The sequence below is a fragment of the Centrocercus urophasianus genome, unplaced genomic scaffold (assembly GCF_019232065.1).
Source record: "Centrocercus urophasianus isolate 14NV4802_14NV808 unplaced genomic scaffold, USGS_Curo_1.0 seq_30, whole genome shotgun sequence".
In the NCBI taxonomy this organism is placed as follows: Eukaryota; Metazoa; Chordata; class Aves; order Galliformes; family Phasianidae; genus Centrocercus; species Centrocercus urophasianus.
In genome coordinates, this window is record NW_024884867.1 from 2,852,861 (window position 1) to 2,870,812 (window position 17,952).

The 17,952-nt window shown below is 52.6% G+C and overlaps 3 protein-coding genes across 4 annotated transcripts in view; all 3 read left to right on the forward strand.

The window, feature by feature from the left end:
• SRRM4 (serine/arginine repetitive matrix 4) overlaps positions 1–5,084 on the forward strand; it is a 29,293-nt gene extending 24,209 nt beyond the window's left edge. For both annotated transcript variants that reach the window (XM_042828492.1, XM_042828491.1), the window contains exons 11-12: positions 420–557; positions 1,086–5,084. In XM_042828492.1, coding sequence (XP_042684426.1) covers positions 420–557; positions 1,086–1,350 — 403 coding nt within the window. In that variant the 3' untranslated portion in view covers positions 1,351–5,084. The remainder of the gene's footprint in view (positions 1–419; positions 558–1,085) is intronic.
• A 1,702-nt stretch (positions 5,085–6,786) lies between these two features.
• HSPB8 (heat shock protein family B (small) member 8) lies at positions 6,787–9,775 on the forward strand. Its single transcript, XM_042828916.1, has 3 exons — positions 6,787–7,584; positions 8,325–8,388; positions 9,071–9,775. The coding sequence occupies exons 1-3, from the start codon at positions 7,215–7,217 to the stop codon at positions 9,228–9,230; spliced, it is 594 nt and encodes a 197-aa protein (XP_042684850.1). The 5' UTR covers positions 6,787–7,214; the 3' UTR covers positions 9,231–9,775.
• Positions 9,776–12,614: 2,839 nt separating this feature from the next.
• The window catches only part of CCDC60 (coiled-coil domain containing 60), a 42,529-nt gene continuing 37,191 nt past the window's right edge, over positions 12,615–17,952 (forward strand). The window contains exon 1 of the mRNA XM_042829071.1: positions 12,615–13,010. Within this exon, the coding sequence (XP_042685005.1) occupies positions 12,615–13,010 (396 nt within the window). The remainder of the gene's footprint in view (positions 13,011–17,952) is intronic.

Consider the following 17,952-nt stretch of genomic DNA (forward strand, 5'->3'; position numbering starts at 1 on the left):
TTCTGGTGAGCGGTGCACAGCCCTGCAGAGCTACCTGGGGCCCTCTGCACACGTGGGGCCTGCTGGCAGGGCTGTGCTCGCCTGCTCTTGCAGCACAGCCAGCAACAGCAGCTTTAGCAGCGCTGTGCAAATACCGAGTGCATCCACAAAAGGATGGGGAAGCCATTTGGCTTAGCAATGCAGGGCTGCTGGGAGACGCTGCTGAAACCTCCCTGCAGCCTACAATTGCTGGGTGTCCGTCTGTCAGGCTACTGAGTGTCCCACTGTCCAGCGAAGCGCAAGGCTGATGCCACCCAAATACCGAGCAGAGCGCTTTCCACTCAACTGGGTCATTGCCTTTGTGTTCAAACCCCATCCAGCCGATTTTTGCACCTGCAAAAGCCCAGCGGTGATGATTTTCAATCTGGCCCTTCCCTTAGGGACCGTGAGCACAAGCACAGCTCCAGTGAGAAGGAGTCACACCGGCAGCGGGACCGGCAGCGCCGGCGCTCCTATTCCCCCCTGAGGAAGCGCAGGAGGGACTCCCCCAGCCACCTGGAGGCCCGGCGCATCACCAGGTATGGAGACATCACACCTGGAGCACTATGGGCTGCTTTCTGTCCCCAGCCATCTCTGGTGCAGGTTGCTCCAGGAGCACAATGTTTTCCCTAACCCTAACTCTGCCTCCCCTCCAGCTGGGGGATCTGCAGCTGGAAGCAGAAGGAGGATGCAGGGGTTTCATTTACAACCACAGAAGAAAAAGGGCAGATAAATCAGAGCAGGGATTCACCCACCCATCAAGTACAAGGTGCAGAAGGATTTTGCTTCACCCTTTCCCATGGCAGATGTCCCATGCTATAGACAGTCAAGTTTGACTCTAATTCTCAAGCTGAGGGCTTTTTGGGAAAACATCAGGCAGAGCCTCAGACTTGATGGATGGCGGCCGTGGGGGTGGTTGGCTGGAATCCCAACGCCTACCAGCTACCTGCAAATAAAACCAGACGAATCTGAGAGGTGTCATGCGGAGTAAACAACATATTTTGAAGATCTTGGCAATAAATCTGTCCTTGCGTTCCTGGTAATTCTGCATCTCTCTGTCCCCATAGCGCCCGCAAACGTCCCATCCCCTACTACAGGCCCAGCCCGTCCTCCTCCAGCAGCGCCAGCAGCTATTCCTCCTGGTACAGCAGTCTCAGCCGCTCCCCCAGCCGGAGCAGGAGCTACTCCAGCCACCGGTCGAGCCGCAGCCGCAGCTGGAGCAGCAGCAGTGCAGAGAGCAGGAGCCGCAGCAGGAGCTCAGGCCCCAGGAGCAGCCGCAGCCGGAGCAGGAGCTGTGACTCAGGAGGCAGCTCCGACAGCCTGCGTCGCTAAGGAGTGCCGCCGGCATCACTGAATTCCTTGCGTTCTCCACATCCTTCCCACCTACTTGGCCATCGATCGCAATCACCCCCGATACTGATGTGACAGCAGCACTGTGTCCCCTTTTCTCATTACAGATGGAGTAAGAGCCCTCATGCTCCTGGAACAGCCCCTCTGCTGCCTTGCAGGGAGGGTGGATCCATGCAGCTCCCCCAGCCAGAGCTGGGGCTGGAAGAGGGGCCAGTGCCCTACAGAGGCCCTGCAGGCCCTACAGGGTCCATCCTCCTGACATCCCCATCTCCCCATCGCTGCCACTCTGCGACAGCTGCCAGCTGCTCCAAAGGAAGAAGATTTTGCCCTTCTCTTGCCAAAAGCGGGAGCCAGTGAATTAATTCCCTCTGGAGGAAGAGACACATTTAGGGAGGAATTTGCTGGGAAGCTTTGGTGATGAGTGGACGTGACCTGTCCCCCTCAAGGCAAATATCAGGTCCCTGATATTGGATCTCTCCTCCCGAGATTCTGCCCACTCTGCAGCAGGTCTCTGCCATGAGCATATTTATTTATTTCCATACGCCCAACTCTGCTATAAATAGAAGGCTAGAAATCCCTCCTGACATTAATTTCTGGGGGGGAAAAAAGCTATTCCCCCTCTCTTTCTCCTGCCCTTTCCTAACAGGGTGTTACACATCCACCTTTCACAGGGCTGCTCTGTTCCCCTCCATCAGTGTGATCGCTGAGAGGAGACACAGCAGAGGGGAGTCAGTGCTGCAGAGTGAGCTGGGGCTGCACGGCTCGCATCTCAGAGACCCCCAACACCCCTCCCCCCAAAATCGCCTGTTTTTTTCCCAGGATCTGGGAGGGCCCTGCCTGCCTGGGCGGCCCTGCGGTTTTGTCTCCCTGCCAGGCTTGCCAGCCCAGCTGCCTGTGCAATTACTGTGTTTTGCAGAGCAACAAAGGCTTCTCCTAGCACGGGCTGAGCCGGTGCTGAGGATTTTCTTTCTCTTACAACACCTGGGTGCTTAGAGACGCTAATTTAGGTCTAAGACTTCCCTCCCTCCCTTTTTCCATCCCCTCCCCTTCCATCCTGCGTGATCATTAACGAGTTTGGGCTTAATGAGTCAAGGAGGTGTGTCATTGAAGTGTCACAGGAAAGGGCTAAGGGCAGCCAGCATCTGCCGGAGGGGGAGAGGGGTGGAAGGAAAGGCAAACCCACAGCCAGAGAGTTACCCACTTCTCCCACTGGCAGCAAGTAAAGCTGTGAGCGAGGTAAGGTCAAACACAACCTGGATGATTGCCTTATCGAGCATATGAACGTGTTATCAGTTGGAAAACACAGCAGGAAGGTTTATACTTCTGTGTAGCTGATGCAAGGGGAAATTTGATAACAGGGGCCCTTTTTCCCGTCTCCTTCTCACTGCAAACCCCTCAGGCTGTGGTTGAGAATTACAGATGAGGTGTTCTGGCAGCGGGTGCTGCTGCCTTCCCCCCACCCCAGCCCCACAGCAGCCCCTGGCTTCTTTGGTGGGGAGCACCCTTCTTGTAAAGGGCTGAGAACCCCATGCTTCTTCCTTAGGGAGTCCCTCCCAGTTTGGCATTGTCACCCTGTAGCACTCCATGAAAGGTCTGATCTCAGCGACCAGAGGCCAAATCCCAAATCTGTGGGTCTCTTCATGCCCCTCCGTGCCCCCAAATGCCGGCATGCACCTGTAGCAGCGAGCCGGATGGACAACAGCTGGGAAAGCAAAGGAGCTTTGTGCAAGCAGTGCAAACAGTCCAACTATATTGAGCCGAGTTCCTGGTGGGATGGAGAACAAACACAGTGCTGGAGGCAGCAGCACACGCTGGCTATGGGACAAAGAGGTGCCACATGGCTCTGGTACCCATCCACCTGCACGGCCGGTGGCAGCTGAAGGCTCTCCGGCATCGGAGCAAAACCTCTTTATTTATTTATTAATTATTTATTGACACACTTATTTATTATCAGTCGCGTTCTGTTTCTAATGTCTATGGTCGGGACGGACGCGAGCGGTCGCCGTCAGCAGTATTTATTTATTTATTCTGGAGGGCAAAGGAAGGAGCGAGAAGTTATCGGGGCTCTCTGTGCTTGTTTGGTCCTCCCCATCGCATGGAGGTTCCCAGTGCTGGCCGTGCACTGGCAGGAGGAAGGACTTCCCCGCGTTGTTTTGCATTGTGATCCACCCATGGAAAATCTGAGGTTGGGCCGTGAGAGCACGGGAGGTGCCTGCAAATCCAGCCCTGTGACAGCACTAACTGCGTCTGTGTGTGCGTGTGTGTGTGTATTATGTTTCCTCAGTGGTATTTCTCTCTTTATTTTTTAACTTATTTAAGGTTTTTGGTACAACACACATCATCGCCTGTCCTGTCAGTGGGTTTTCTGTCACTTTGCAAGAAGCCTGTGAGCTTTTCTGTCTCTGTGCCTTTTGCCAGTGCTTCTTTTGTTGTATGCTCACTCACTCGTTGCTTTTATGGGATTTCCACTCCATGACCAGCGTCTCAGGTTGCTGTTGTTTGCATGGAGTAGCTTCTGCCCTGGGGCAGTTCGGCCTTTTGGGTGAACACAAATCGCTGCTCATTGGCACTGGGGCTGCACACCAAGAGCTTTGAGGCAGTGTGTTGGCCGCCTCTCAGAAGTGCCATCTGAGAGAGTTTTCTTTCTTCATCCTTCCTGCCCGTTGTGTTGTTTCCATCCCAAATGCCCTGGTTGCCTTTCCACAGCAGAGCACATGACGCAGTGTCCCCCCCTGGGATGCTTCCCGCTCACTCAACCCCCAGGCTCCCTCCTTTCCCACCCCACACACCAGGTCAGGCTGCAGCAAACCCAGCCCAGCCCCTGAAGTGTTGCTGCAAAGTGCAGAGGAAGGATATTTCACAGAATCACAGAATTGTAGGGGTTGGAAGGGACCTCTAGAGATCATCGAGTCCAACCCCTCTGCCAAAGCAGGTTCCCTACAGCAGGTATTTCAATGCACTGTTGTGTCATTCCATTTGGCCGCGGGTTGCGGCGCTCAGCTGTGCTCTGCTTTATGTTGACCGTAACTTTTCTCAATGTTTCTGTTGTTTTGGGTGACTGAAGTTGTACCAAACCCATCTGCAATGGCCAATCGATGTTATTTTGCTATGCATTGTACATAGATCGAAAAGGCTGAGAGGACTTGGCCTCTTATTTAATATTTATTTCTCCTATTTATTGAGCATTACTTAGGAAAGCTGTTCGAGTCTCACCGTTGGCTCCATGGGATATTTGAGAAAGGGACAATTTTAGGTGCCAGACTGAAGTCTTTAATGTCCAGCAGGGTTGTGTTATCTGTGTGATAGAGGATGAACAAATCCTGTGACTTTTGCAGCTACCTGGAAGTCTGTGTGTGACCAGGATGATCTCTGAAGCACTGCAACATCCACTGCTGTAGCAACAGCTCTGCGATAAAGCAGCCTCAATTTTGGACTGTTGTAGAAAACAGCACCTTGAGCCCCATCCAGGGAATGGAGAGATTTAGAACAAAAGCCCAGACAGGAGAAAAGCTGCCAGGGAAACCATGTCCCTGTTTTCTCTGCTGGTCAATTCCTTACCAAATCATACCGGCACATCTGTTCATTCGACTTCACTGTAAAACTACCTTTGCTCTCCATGGAAATGCATACTGTATTCTTTAGTCTTCCTGGGGTATTCGAGTCGTTAGCCTGTTTAGAAAAGGGTTCCAATAAAAGTTCAGATGATATCTGGTTCACATCGCAGCCTGGTTTCTCGTGTTCCTTTTGGATGGGGCTTGGTGCAGTGGGATATTTTGGGTTGTTTCAGCTGCTGGGTGCAGCAGGGCATGTGCTTGCGCTCTCAGCTGCTGGGGATGAGGTCCTTGGGGCACGGGCTGAAGCTGAACTGTTGTGAGCTCAGATTCCTGCCAGCTGGGTCAGGCTTTCGCTGCCCTTTGCCGTGCGATTTGGGTCATCCTCAGCTCACAGACAGCGCAAGCCAGTAGTGTAGATTTCACACCAATTTGGGGGCGATGGGGATGCTCTGTGTCCCCTGATAGTACCAGCCACCAAGTCCTGCTGGCAGCTGAGATGTGCACCTGGGAAGGTTCTGGGCACAGCACAGACATGGGGCAGTGTCCCCGGGTCGCTTGGCAGACAGGAGGGCTCTGCGCTCCCCAGAGCTGACGTGGCGGTGCTGGCAACTGTGGGAGGTGACTGGAAGATTTGGAGTGACAACAGGAGCTAAATTGGGATCCCTGGAGAGGGGCGTGTGACTAATGGGGATAAGCAAGGCGACAAGATGGATTCCTGGCCTGGGAGGGAGGATGGCCTGGAGCTACTTGGGAAACATGGGACTGGAGATCTCGGGGTGAAATGTGGCCGGGATGGAAGTGGCCACGGGGCTGTCCCAAACCATGTGCTGGTGTCACCCCTGGAATAGCTGGTGTCACTTCGGGTGATGGGAGCGCTCAATCAGGAAAGGCAGAAGATAGAGGAGGACACTTCAGCCTTTGCTGACTGCTGCTTCTCAGCTCCTCCCCGCATCTCCAGTCATACCCCAGTCCCCAGGGAGACCCCACGATGCCTGGCTGTGTCTCCCCACACACACCAGTGAAGGAGATGAGGAATAAGAGATGCTCCCCATGCAGGCAAAGGCAGCTCCCTGTCCAGCAGTGCCACGTCGCTGCTCCATGATTAATACCCTCTGAGCGACCAGCAGCCGCATCGCAGCGTGGCCCACAACGCATTACGGCCTTCCTGCTGCAATTTATTCCAGCAAGTCCATTAGAGAGATTGCAGATGCTGAAGAAAGCAAGGTAGAGACAGGAGGGAGCGAGGAAGCAGTGCAGCATCCGGTGCATCATTGCTGACACTCATCGGCATGCCGGGACCCCTGTGCAGGAACCCTGCTGCCACCAGGCACCCCAGTGCCACCAGCGCCAGGTACCCCGCCGCACCCCATCCCCTGCAGCCCTGTAATTAGCCCCGCGCGGCTGTGATTACGCCTCGCCCTGCTGCAGCGCAGCCAGGCACGCGATGAGGAGGAGGAGGAGAAGGAGGAGGGCGAGGATGGGGCCACGTAGGGTCCCACTCCCACACCAATGATTCTGGGGCATTGCTCCGGGCCCAGCCCCAGGCATCAGCCCACAATCCCAGCCACTTTTTGCTGGTGACGCATCTCCGGGTGCAGCGGGTGTACAGTGCGGGGCCCGGCCCCACCTGGGGTATTTTTGATGGATGACACAGGGGTGCAGGCAGCCCACCCTGAGCTCCCCGGTTATTTTTAGGCAGGTGCCGAGAACCCTGCGCCAGCCGGGATCCTCAGGCCGGCGCGAGAGGTCAGCTGCACAGCCCAGATTCTCCACGGCTGTTTCATCCTCTCCAAAATACTCGGCTGACAGGGCAGGAATTGCAAAACACAGCCTCCCCCCCCCGCAGCGTATAAATAGCGCTCGCCCGGCGGTGGAAGGTTGCAGAAGTTTCTCGGCTCCGAGCTCAGGCATTTATTGCGGCTCTCGCCCAGGAGCGGTGGGGACACGGCGCAGTGATTGTGGGAGCAAGAGGGGAGAGATAAGCTTTTAATCTCGGGATATTCGGTTTGATTTTTTTTTTTTTCTCCCTCTCTGGACAAGAAGTTTTATTTTCCTCCGCCCGATCCCTGGGACCGAAGCCAACCAGGAAGCGTTTTCTTGCAGCCCACACCGTCCTCCCCACACTTGCTTTCCAAGCTCCGGATGCTTCAGCCCTGCTGAGCCTCTTCCACCCATCGCGCTCTGCCCGGTGCCGGGCTCCCACCCAAACCCCCGTGCGTGGATGCGCCTGCCCTGGGCCAGGCTCCCCGGGGTATTCCGCAGCATTTGAGGCTCCACGAGGAGCACAGAGCCATGGCCGACAGCCAGCTGCCCTTCTCCTGCCATTACCCCGGCCGGCGGAGCCTCCGCGACCCATTCCGAGAGCCCGGTTTGACCTCGCGCCTCCTGGACGATGATTTCGGCCTCTCGCCCTTCCCTGGGGACCTGACAGCAGACTGGCCCGACTGGGCTCGGCCCCGGCTCACCCCCACCTGGCCGGGTCCCCTGCGTGCCCGCGCCTCCGCCATGACCCCCGGCTACAGCACCCGCTTTGGGGGGTACCCAGAGAGCCGCAGCCCCGCGCCCACCTCCCGTGAGCCCTGGAAGGTGTGCGTCAACGTGCACAGCTTCAAGCCTGAGGAGCTGACGGTCAAAACCAAGGATGGATACGTCGAGGTGTCAGGTGAGGGCTGGGGCGCAGGGTGTGGGATGGGGCTCGGGTGGCATGCTCAGTGCTGATGCTTCCTTTGGGGTGAATCTCTGGGATTTGTGTTCCAGCTGGCACTCGGCTGTGAGCTGCCGAGAGGGGCCCCAGCCTGGCTGGGTTAATTATAGCTGGCGAGGACGGAGCTGAGGGAGATTCCCTTTAAAGGGGCCGAGAGTGAGGCAGCCCAAAGCACCTCCCAGAGCTCCAGCGCTGCACCCTGGCCAGAGCACCTCCTGGGGCTGCCAGCGCTGTGCCAGGCCACAGCACTTCTTCCAGGGGCTGATTTGGGGGGACACTGTGGGTTGGAGGGATATGGGAGGCCTCAGAGCTTAAGCCCCATCTTGATGAGGCTCACACACAGCCCAACAGCACAGCAGAGCATGGGGACAGGATCCAAAGATTTGATCATGTCTGATGGCTCCTTCTTAAGCCTTGGCTCCTGGCAGCAAGCAGGGCTCAGGCTCCATGGGAAGTAAAGGTGTCTGGCGGGGAAAGCAGCTCTTCCTCCTCCTCCTCCTCCAACCAGTGCAGCCTCACAGGCCAGGCACTCAGTGCTGTTCCTTGTTGGATGTGGTGTATCCCTCCTCACGTGGGAGACACTCACAGAGGGAAGGAAAACATCTGGTTTGGAAGAGCTCCTGGGGTTTGTTTGTTTTGCTTGTTGGGTTGAGCCCTGAGCCCAGGGCGGCGGTGACACGCCTTTGTTCCCCCCCCAGGCAAACACGAGGAGCAGCAGGTGGAAGGAGGCATCGTCTCCAAGAACTTCACCAAGAAAATTCAGTAGGTATCACCCTGCCCCGGGGCGTCCTCCCACGAGCACAGCCCTATCCCCATGACATGCGATAGCTGCAGCCCTGCTTTTCCCATCCCAAAACCAGCCCTGTGGGCTCCTCCGGCCCGGATATGAAAGTAGAAAGGGGTGCAAAGCACCGTGCTCCTATCCCATCACCAGCCCCAAAATACACCAGTCCCTGGTGTGCAGCTACACGTGCACCCGCATCCACATCCGAGTGATGTCAGTCTGATCGCTATCGCGCTGACTCACCCCAGCAACAACAACAGCAGGGAGGGAAGGCGAGCCCAACTCCGAGGGCAAAGCACAGCGGTGCAGCAGCAGCTCTGCAGCTTCGCTTTACCAAAACCTCCCAGCAAAGCCGCGTGCGCAGCGGGTGGGAGCCAGCAGCCGGGCTCCTTTTATGGGCAAGGCACGGGTGCGACGCAGCAGCCAGGCGAGCGCGGGCGGCAGCGACGTCCCATCAAACACATCTGCCACGGAGATTAAACAGAGCACCAGGCAGCCCAGAGGCCTCTTTAATGTCCCTGTGCATTCCCAGGGGCTGCAGTAGTAACACGAGTGGGAGCATTGAGCCCGGCCGGGGGTCTTGCAGGGCAATCTCAGAAGGCTGCGAGCCACATGGCTGCACCATCTCCTAACCCCACACATCTCTCTGTCCCCCTCCAGGCTGCCCTATGAGGTGGACCCCATCACTGTCTTCGCCTCCTTGTCGCCGGAGGGGCTGCTGATCATCGAGGCTCCCCAGATCCCCCCCTACCAGCAGTACGGCGAGGGCAGCTGCAGCAGCGACATCCCGTTGGAGAACCCAGAGGCCACCTGTGCCTGAGGGCCCCTGTGCCCCTTCTCCATTCCCCCGACCCTATTCCCCCCCAGCCCCGCTCCCTGGGCCCCAGCGGGGTGGCCCCGGGGCACGGCCTCTCCCGCCCCCTGGGAGCAGCTGCCCCACAGTGGTCTGACACTCTGGTAGAGGCTTTGCATCCATCAGACCCAGCAGAACGGGTGTCTTCGTTACGGTTCTTTTTATGCTGCAAGGTGAGCAGATGGGATGTTTGTAACAATAGTGAAAAAGTGCCCTTTTCTCTTCTTAAGTTGAAGTGGAATCCCGTGGTCCTGCGTCTTCTTCTTCTCTGTTTTTGGTTTTGTTTTGAACTCCATCTCCACGCCGGCCCCTTGGCAGCCTGCAGACATGCAGCCGGCAGTGGGGCCAATGGCACAGCCCTGTCCCAGACAGACAAACCCCCACCAGACCTGCTGAGAAGTGTAAACTGTCTGCATGTTTTGTTTTTGTTTTTGTTTTTGTTTCCTTTTTCCAAAAAGAACTTGTGATTTTACTTATCAGACTTGAGGAATAAAGATGAGTTGATGTTCTTAGCCTCTGCTGATCTTGGCTGGGAGGTGAGGGTAGGGGGGCTGGGGATGCTCTAGACACTCTTTGCCCTCCGTATGGGCTCTGTGCCCTTTTCCTGGCTGGGGACACAAAGCAGCCCTCTGAGACAGGGAAGCTGTGTTTGTCCTCGCACCATCCGCACTCACATCTCCCCCCACCAGCTCCTGGCTGCAGCCCAACCCTGCAACCCAATGCCCAGGCACAGCAAAGTGGTGATGCCAAAAGGAGCAGACACCCAGTTTTCCATGTCAGTGGGACCTTGGAGTTAAAAATACAGCTCACATGTTGCACTTGGGCTCGCTCAGGGCTCAGTTACCAACAACAGCCACAGCATGTGCTATAAATCCTGGCCCAGGCGTTGCATTCCCCCCAACACAGCAGCCTTGCTCACACTGCAGGGGGGGATGTGCTGCACCCTGGTGCCTGGGTGGGGCTCCAGCCCTGGGGGCACAGGGGGCCCTGGTTCTGCTCTTTGGAGCTGCTGGGTGGGTTTTGTGCATGGCTGAAAGAGAGGGCACAGATAAAGAGAAAACTCAACAAATATCCCCAAACATTAGTGGCTGGTGACTGCCTATGTGGGCTGTCGCCCTCAGCTTTCTCTCCTGCTCATCTGCAACTGGGGGAAGGAGGTTTTATTTCTTTATTCCCTCTGCTTTGTTTGGTTCTGCTTCCTGATGAATTCCTTAATAATATCTAACAAAGAATATTGAGAAGTGTGCCTGGAATCACTTCCTAATGCCATCAGCAATCAGCAATGAAGACCTGGTAGGCAGGCGGTGCGTCGGGCCCCTTTGCCAAGCAATGAAAGAAGCGAAGTTCAGTGTTTTTTTAAGCACTACCTGAGTGTTGAAGAGAGGGACTTTTTAGCAGTAAATACTGCTACGTGTGGTTCAGCGGGTGATACAGCAGCTTTGGAAGCGCGGTGGCATTTCAGCATTGAGGCTGATGCTCAGGGCTGTTTGTCTGCCGCAGCCCTGGGTGAGATAACACTGCCAAACCATCAGAGCTGTGTAACACTGCAATGGCCGCTCCGCCAATTACATTCCATTTTTATGGTCTCACAGCAATTACCCTGCGTTTTATGGTGCCGTAACGTATTAGGCTTTATGGCTTCATACCCGCTGCAGCACGGAGCCTCTGCATGGGGAGCAGGGAGCACCAGAAGCCTCCTGAGTCCCAGGGATGTGGCCCCACTTGGAGGAAGAAGCCCTCAGCGTGTCCCTGAGGGTTTATATTCCAAAAATGGACATGAGGAGCTGAATGGATTCATTTTGCTGGCAGCGTGCGGGGCAGGGTAAACAACACAGAAGCAGCTCCAGGGTGGTCTGAACGCATCAGGCACCCTCAGAGGCCCTTCTTCTTCCCATAGCCAAGGGTGTCTGCGCCCCCCAATTGCTCAGCTACCTCCTGCCCCATTTCCAGGCTGGCATCAGGCAGCTCTGCCCCTATGACCCCCTGTAGCTCCTCTGTGGTTGCCCTATGACACCCCCTCTCCAACCTCTGTTTCTACTTCCTTGTTTTGGAGATTTCTCTCTGCTGCATCCCTGCAGAGCAAATCTCAGCCTGCAGAAGAGCTTGCGAAAACAATAAATTACAACTAAAACAGTGGAGTGAATCAAGTTAAAGCATCTCCATGGTGAAGGTAAAGTGAGGCACTGAGCAAAAGGACATGCAAAGCCCCATGCTGGGCTTTGGGTCATTCCCATTCATAGTGGGGTCAGTGCAGTGCTTGTACTGAGGGTGGGGGGGCAGCAGGCAAGAAGCTGGATGTCACCCACTTTGTTTCCTTCTGTTCCATTTGCACCATGCAGTGTGGATGGATCCATGCAGGATCTTATTACTTCCCATCCCATCGCTTCAACATGTGTAGCCACGGCTAAATGACTCCCGTGCCTCATTAGCAGTGGGATGAATGCTGTGTTGGCTCTGAGATGCTTCTCTTCCTGCCTCAAACACCCCAATCCAAAGGGGGCACCTTGGGGCTCCTGCTCTGCAAAGAGAATTTTGGGAGGATCTCCCCATGCTTCTCACTGGGCTCAATGCCAAAGGCCCCAGAAGCAAAGGGCATACAGGGCATGGCCAGGATATTGCTGGTAGTCACCAGGAAGGGATGCTGCTCCAGTACAGAAGGAATGAATGAGTTTCATTACGTTGCAGTGATAAGCTCCAGACACTGGTAATGGTGCTTAATGGATCTAATGCACTTCTCATGGTTGTGCATCACCAACACGCCCCTGGAGACTACTCACTCCCACTGCTGCTCAGTGCTTTTGAGACTAAAAGCGAGCATAAAAGTAGCACGTAGGGTCCGGGGGGGGGGGTTGTGATGCTTGGGTTCCGAACCCAACCCCAGCCTACCCCATATACCCACAGTGCCACCTCCCCACGGCTCCAAAACACCTCCAGGGATGGAAAGCCCACCCCCCGTGGGCAGCTCTGCCAGTGAGGGGAGGGGGCGGCCCTCAGGAGGGGTCGGGGTCGGGGTCGGGGTCCGGGTCCGGGTCCGGGTCCGGGTCCGGGTCCGGGGGCAGGGCGGGTCGTGATGTTGCAGCTATGGGGCTGAAGGGGTTTGTGCTCTGCGGAGGGAGGTGCTCGGCTCTGTGTACTGCCGTTCCCTGGGAGACCGGGTGGGTGTTGGGTTCCCAGGCAGAGAAGGGTTTTGTTGCTGTGGAAGGAGGGCTGGGGTTCGTCAGCGGCTGCTGCTGGGTGTTAGAAGTTGTAAAGGAGGTTTGCAAGGAGGTTGCAGCAGAGGTTTGTCGTCATGGCTGGGAAAGTAAAGTTTGCAATAGTATAAGGAGCACAAACTGCTCCTGTGCTGGAGCAATGCCGGCACCGGGCGTGCCCAAAATCAGCAGAGCTGAGGCACCTGTGGCAGCTAACACTGAGCTCAGGGCTGCTGCGCTGCCAGAGCCACCCAAGGACGGAGGAACCAAGGTACCAACAGCCTGCAAAGCGCTGAACCCCAGAGACTTCGTGCGCATTCAGCCTCTGCCTGCTTTGGCTGAGAGAGAAGGGAAGGTGCTGGCCAGGAGCCGGGCGCTGTACAGGAGCAGCGGGCCGCCGTCAGAGCAAGTGTGCCGGGAGAAGTGGCACCGGAGGGAACGGCAGCGCACGCAGGGGCTCTTCACCCCCCGAGGGAAGCCCTACCAGGAGCTGGGCGAGCTGCTGTGCACCGACCCAAAGCAGCTCACCCTGCGCTCTTTGGGACAGCTCGCACAGGTAGAGCCGGCTTTCTGCTCGTCTTTGCATAGGAAACAAAGAAACAAAAACTTTCTAAGTCCCCGCTGGCAGGGAGGAGAACGGTTGCTTCTGTTTCAATCAGTGTTCCCTGCCTTGCTGTGGTGCGGACAGTGGGAGGAGGGGAACCGTGCTGGGCGTGTGAGGATGAAGGGTTAAAAAACAGGAGTGGACAGTGCTGGGATTTAAAGGGTGGGTAAAAGGCTTGAAGTTGTGGATGCCCCGTCCCTGGAGGTGTCCAAAGCCAGGTTGGATGGGGCCCTGGGCAGCCTGGTCTGGTATTAGACACAGGGTTTGGCAGCCCTGCCTGCAGCAGGGGGGTTGGAGCTTGGTGATGCTTGAGGTCCCTTCCAACCCAAGCTATCCTATGATCCTCTAGGGGTGCTCTGTAGCCAATTCTGAACTTTGCTATTAGCACGTTAAAGGCATGCTGAAAGCACCAAAAAGGTTTGAAAGTCTTTCTTTTCCCCTCCTAAGGAGCAATGGTTACTGCATTTGGAAAATAAAGCACTTGCCTGGCACTGAATCTGACCAGTCCTGTGCTTTGCGCCATGCCCGAAAGTCAGAGAGGGCCCAGAACTTCAGGCTGTTCTCCCTCCCAGTCTCCTTATTTAAGTTGTCACCGTGCTCTGCAGAAACCAATTTAAGCTTTTATTTTCTTTCCTCAAATATACAAAACCAAAACCGTGTTCCTACGGCCCGATTTAAAAGTACTTTATGACCTGCATTTTGTTTTGTATTTACCCCCAATCCTTCCCTCCCTTAGCAGTCTCCGTAGTATCCTGAATACCTTGAGAAGATTGTAGATACCAGATGCATCTGATTCCAGGTGTCTGAGACTGCTAAGAAATATGTTGTATTTGATTAATGCATTTGTACTCATCTCTGCCTTCTGAGTTTGCATTTTCTTCAGCGAGAGGCAGAGCTGATAATTTGCAGTGGTGGATGGCAGTAAAATTTGTAAGCAGCAAGGAGATAATAAAGGCCCTGGGCATTCAGGGGGCTTGGGTATGCTAATATCTGCTGGCAAATGTCACTTTGTAAACTGATATGATTTCAAAAAAAGAAGTCCTTAACAGCTAAAAACATTTTTGTAATGAGCGTGCTGGGATGGTTACACAAAATGATATGGGCAGAGGATATTATATGTGGTAATTGCATGTTTAGGATCCTTTTTATAGCTGCTCGATGCCAACAAATGTGTTTAGAGAAGCTGTGTATGTCCACTGATGCTTTCTGTGTCTTTATTAAGTAAATTTGGTGGCTGAAGCCTTAGAATGGATATTTCAGTGTTCTGACTGTTGCGTTGGAAGCTGCTGTTCTGTGATCACACAGTGGAAGTGGCACCTGTCTGCCAATAAAAGCTGGCTCTGTGCAGTGACAGAATCCCCTTCCATTGCAGCCCTTTGGGATGAAATGAGCCCATTTCCATACTAGTAAGAGTATCATAGGGTGTTGGAGGGAGGTTGGTGGCCCTGCCTGTGGCAGGGGGTTGAAAATTGATGATCCTTGAGGTCCCTTCCAACACAAGCCATTCTATGAACCTTTTGAACGTCCAGTGCAAATAATTGGAAGTTACTTCATACAGTCTGAGATTATTTTTTTTTTTCTCTCTTTCTCAAAGGTCAGGCATGCATTGCATTGCATTGCAGACAGCACTGATTCGTGGCGAGTCAAAGAACGTCACTTTCCAGACAGTATTTTTGATCTTTCTAAGCATTCAGAGCAATGTGTTAAAGGTCTTTTTCTTATTCCCTCATGTGACAGTGCACGGTGATTGGTCGCCTTTTATCAATGTTTATATAGCTTTTTTTGCCTTAATTGCTATGACAAATTCATTTGTTAAGCTTTTGAAGTGGCTTGTTGACTTTTCACATGGAAGAGAGGTGGCCTTTTTGATAGAGCCCTAAAAAACAATCCAGGCTCACAAAATTATTACTGCCAAAGCCTGCTCTGTGCTTGTCATAAAAACCTATACTGTAATTCTGTGCTTTAGGTAAATAGATCACTAGATAAGATTGACAGCAACATCAGCAAAGGAAGGTTTTAAGCTGGAAACCGGAGAAGAAAATGGAGCAATTTCTTTCAAGATAAATTACACTGATGTTATTTGTTATTGCTGCAGTTAAAGATCTGTCAGGGTATCCGATCTAATATTTCACTTCCCAGAAGACTGAAGAGATGTATTGCAAGGCAGAACTTAGAATGCAAAGAGCCTTTTCCCTCTCTGATGTCAAGGTTAGTTGTAATTCCTTGTTGCTCCGGGAAGAGCAGGAAAACATTGTGGTGGTGGCTCACTGATATCCCTGGAACGGGGAAACTGGTCAGACCAGGCTGTGTGTGTGTGTGTGGCGGCGTTCCTAATGACTTCCAAATTGCATAACCCACATAGGGTTGTTTGGTTGACCCAAGTCTCAAGCCTACCTCTGTGAAATGGTGGGCCCCAATCTTTTCTTATTGAAGAGCAAACAACAGCAACGAAAGCTTTCTTATGATAGATTTACGTTAGGTCTTGAAAAAACTCCGGGAATATCTTGAAACCTCCTTCCCAAGACAAGGTGGAATTTCAATGCAATAGCAAAGTGTAATATTTCTATCAGTTATTAAGCCACCAAACACCAATACTTTCTCCTGCAGTTGCTATCTGAGGTAGGTAACTCACAAGGATGGATGTTGCTCAGCCTGTTCTTCCAGCAGTGCCAAAGCATTGCATGAGATGTTCAGATGTAAATATCTCTTGCTGCAGTGGGGCTGGTCACTGGTTGCTGGAATGTGACCCTTCCCTATGCCTTGCTGGAGGTGGTCTTAAAGTCTGTGTTAGTCAATGCCTGAGTATCTCTAACAATTAAAAACTGCACATCTGCAGCTCTGAACGGGAAATTTGGAGATGCATTTTTGTTTGCAAAGATTAATTCATATTTGATCTAAGTTTTTACTGCTTAATCCTTCTGCTTGTAGTACTTTACCAAGCTTAATGTGTCATGATAGTCTGTCAGCTCTGGATTACAGTGTTTGTGTAAGGGCTGGTGTTTTGGGCAGGATGAAGGGAATGAGCAAGAAACAGGGAGGGTACAGAAGAGGCTGTAGCAATGAGATTCACATTTTAAGCTTCCTCGGTGCCCCAAGTTTTTTTTTTTTCTTTTCTTTTTTTTGGGGGGGAGGGGGAGGGGGAAGGTCCTTAAATGTTCCAGTTGAGTACAATGAGAGCAAAGACGAAAAATGCAAACTTAGACCCAAGCATCTAAACACTGAAGTAAGTCAGCTTTATTACAGGTAATAATAATTATTGACACACTGGTTGCCCAAGGAGGCTGTGGATGCCCCATCCCTGCAGGCATTCAAGGCCAGGCTGGATGTGGCTCTGGGCAGCCTGGTCTGCTGGTTGGTGACCTGCACACAGCAGGGGGTTGGAACTCTTTAAGGTCCTTTCCAACCCAGGCCATTCTATGATTCTATGAATATTTAAGCATTCTTGTTGGTAGTTTTATTGAAATGTTTTTCTTTTTAGCCTTATGAGAGTGACAACCATTGCCTCTCTTGTGTGCTTGGAGAAAGTGACTTACAAAGTGAAGTATCTTAGCTAACAGCATATAAAAAACAGTAAGCGTGAAGAATTTCTGATCCTGAGCTCTTGCTTTATGTTTTAGCACCAAAATGGTGATGCAGATGGGTCCAGAGATTAGGACATGTGCTTACAGAATTACCAGGTTGCTTGTTTTTAATGTTGGGTTTTCCTTCTTGTTTGGCTAAGAGCAATAGCTTTAATTCCTGACATATGAGGTAATACTCTTAACCTAAGCCTAACTACATGAGAATGCTGTGTCCCATAAAAAAGGAGGCTGTTATGACTGCTAATAGCTAACCACACCATCTCCACACTGCTCAATTCAAAACAGTCTAATCAGTTTCGAAAGTTCAATTTCTATTCCTGAAGCCTGCTTTTGGTAATGAATTAAGGGAAGCATATCAAATGTAATAACGCATTGTTATTAAGGTTTTAGTAAACTTGCCAAATGTCAGGCTGCTGGTACAGTCACGGTGCATTACACTGCTGTGATTACAGCTGAATTGTCTTTATAGCAAATTGCATTGCTCACCTCAGTTTGGGAATTGATCTGCAGCAGCGTGCCTGGGGCAGGGGAGAAGTGTGTGTAAAAAGGTGACACTTGCCAGTGAATATTCAAAGCATTTGATTTCTGGAAGGCTTAGAGCCTGCTTGTATGTAGTGAACACAGATATTCTGTAAGGTGTGCAGTGGGAGGAGTAGAACAGTCGTTGTGTTTGAAGGATGGGTTGCTCCCCAGCAGAGGGGCTAGTTGAGTGCCTTCTGCTTGCTGGAAGTGCTTTGTAAAATGGTAAAATTGTTGTCACTGTTTAAATGTATAATTGGTTCTGTTTAGAGCTCGCAGTGGATGCTGGAGCACTAATTCATGGCTGTTTCTGATCCTCTGTATCTCTCTAATAGCACAAAGGAATGTTAACTTTGCCAACAGAGCAGTGCTACCTGAGAATTTAGTATGGAAAGTGATGAAGAATAATGTAGCTAGTAGAAGAAGAAGGGAAGAAGAACTTGCATGAGCAAACAACTGTTGAAGCAAGTTGCAGTTTAGCCAGAACAGCTTGCTAACTCCCACCACACAGTGCATGGAAGAGGAAGAGCTGAAGAGGGATGATCCTTCTCATACAGACAGTAACAATCTGGGGTTTAAATTTATTTATTTCAACTCAGGAACATTGAAGCCAGTTGTTAAATTGGAATATTTCCATGTGCAGGCGAAGTGAATGCAGGTGCTCAGTTGTGAGGGGGGAAGTGTAGTATTGAAAGCTTGAAAACCTTTTGTATAAAATCAGATCAGTAATATTTCACTTTCCTTGCGACTGTAGAATGATGTCTTAAACTGCAAGCAATGAAAGGCAGTGCTTT

Coding starts and splice junctions, on each gene's coding strand:
- HSPB8 (XM_042828916.1), top strand. CDS start 7,215: ATGGCCGACAGCCAGCTGCCCTTCTCCTGCCATTACCCCGGCCGGCGG. Junction 7,585..8,324: donor TGGATACGTCGAGGTGTCAG/GTGAGGGCTGGG, acceptor TTCCCCCCCCAG/GCAAACACGAGGAGCAGCAG. Junction 8,389..9,070: donor AACTTCACCAAGAAAATTCA/GTAGGTATCACC, acceptor GTCCCCCTCCAG/GCTGCCCTATGAGGTGGACC.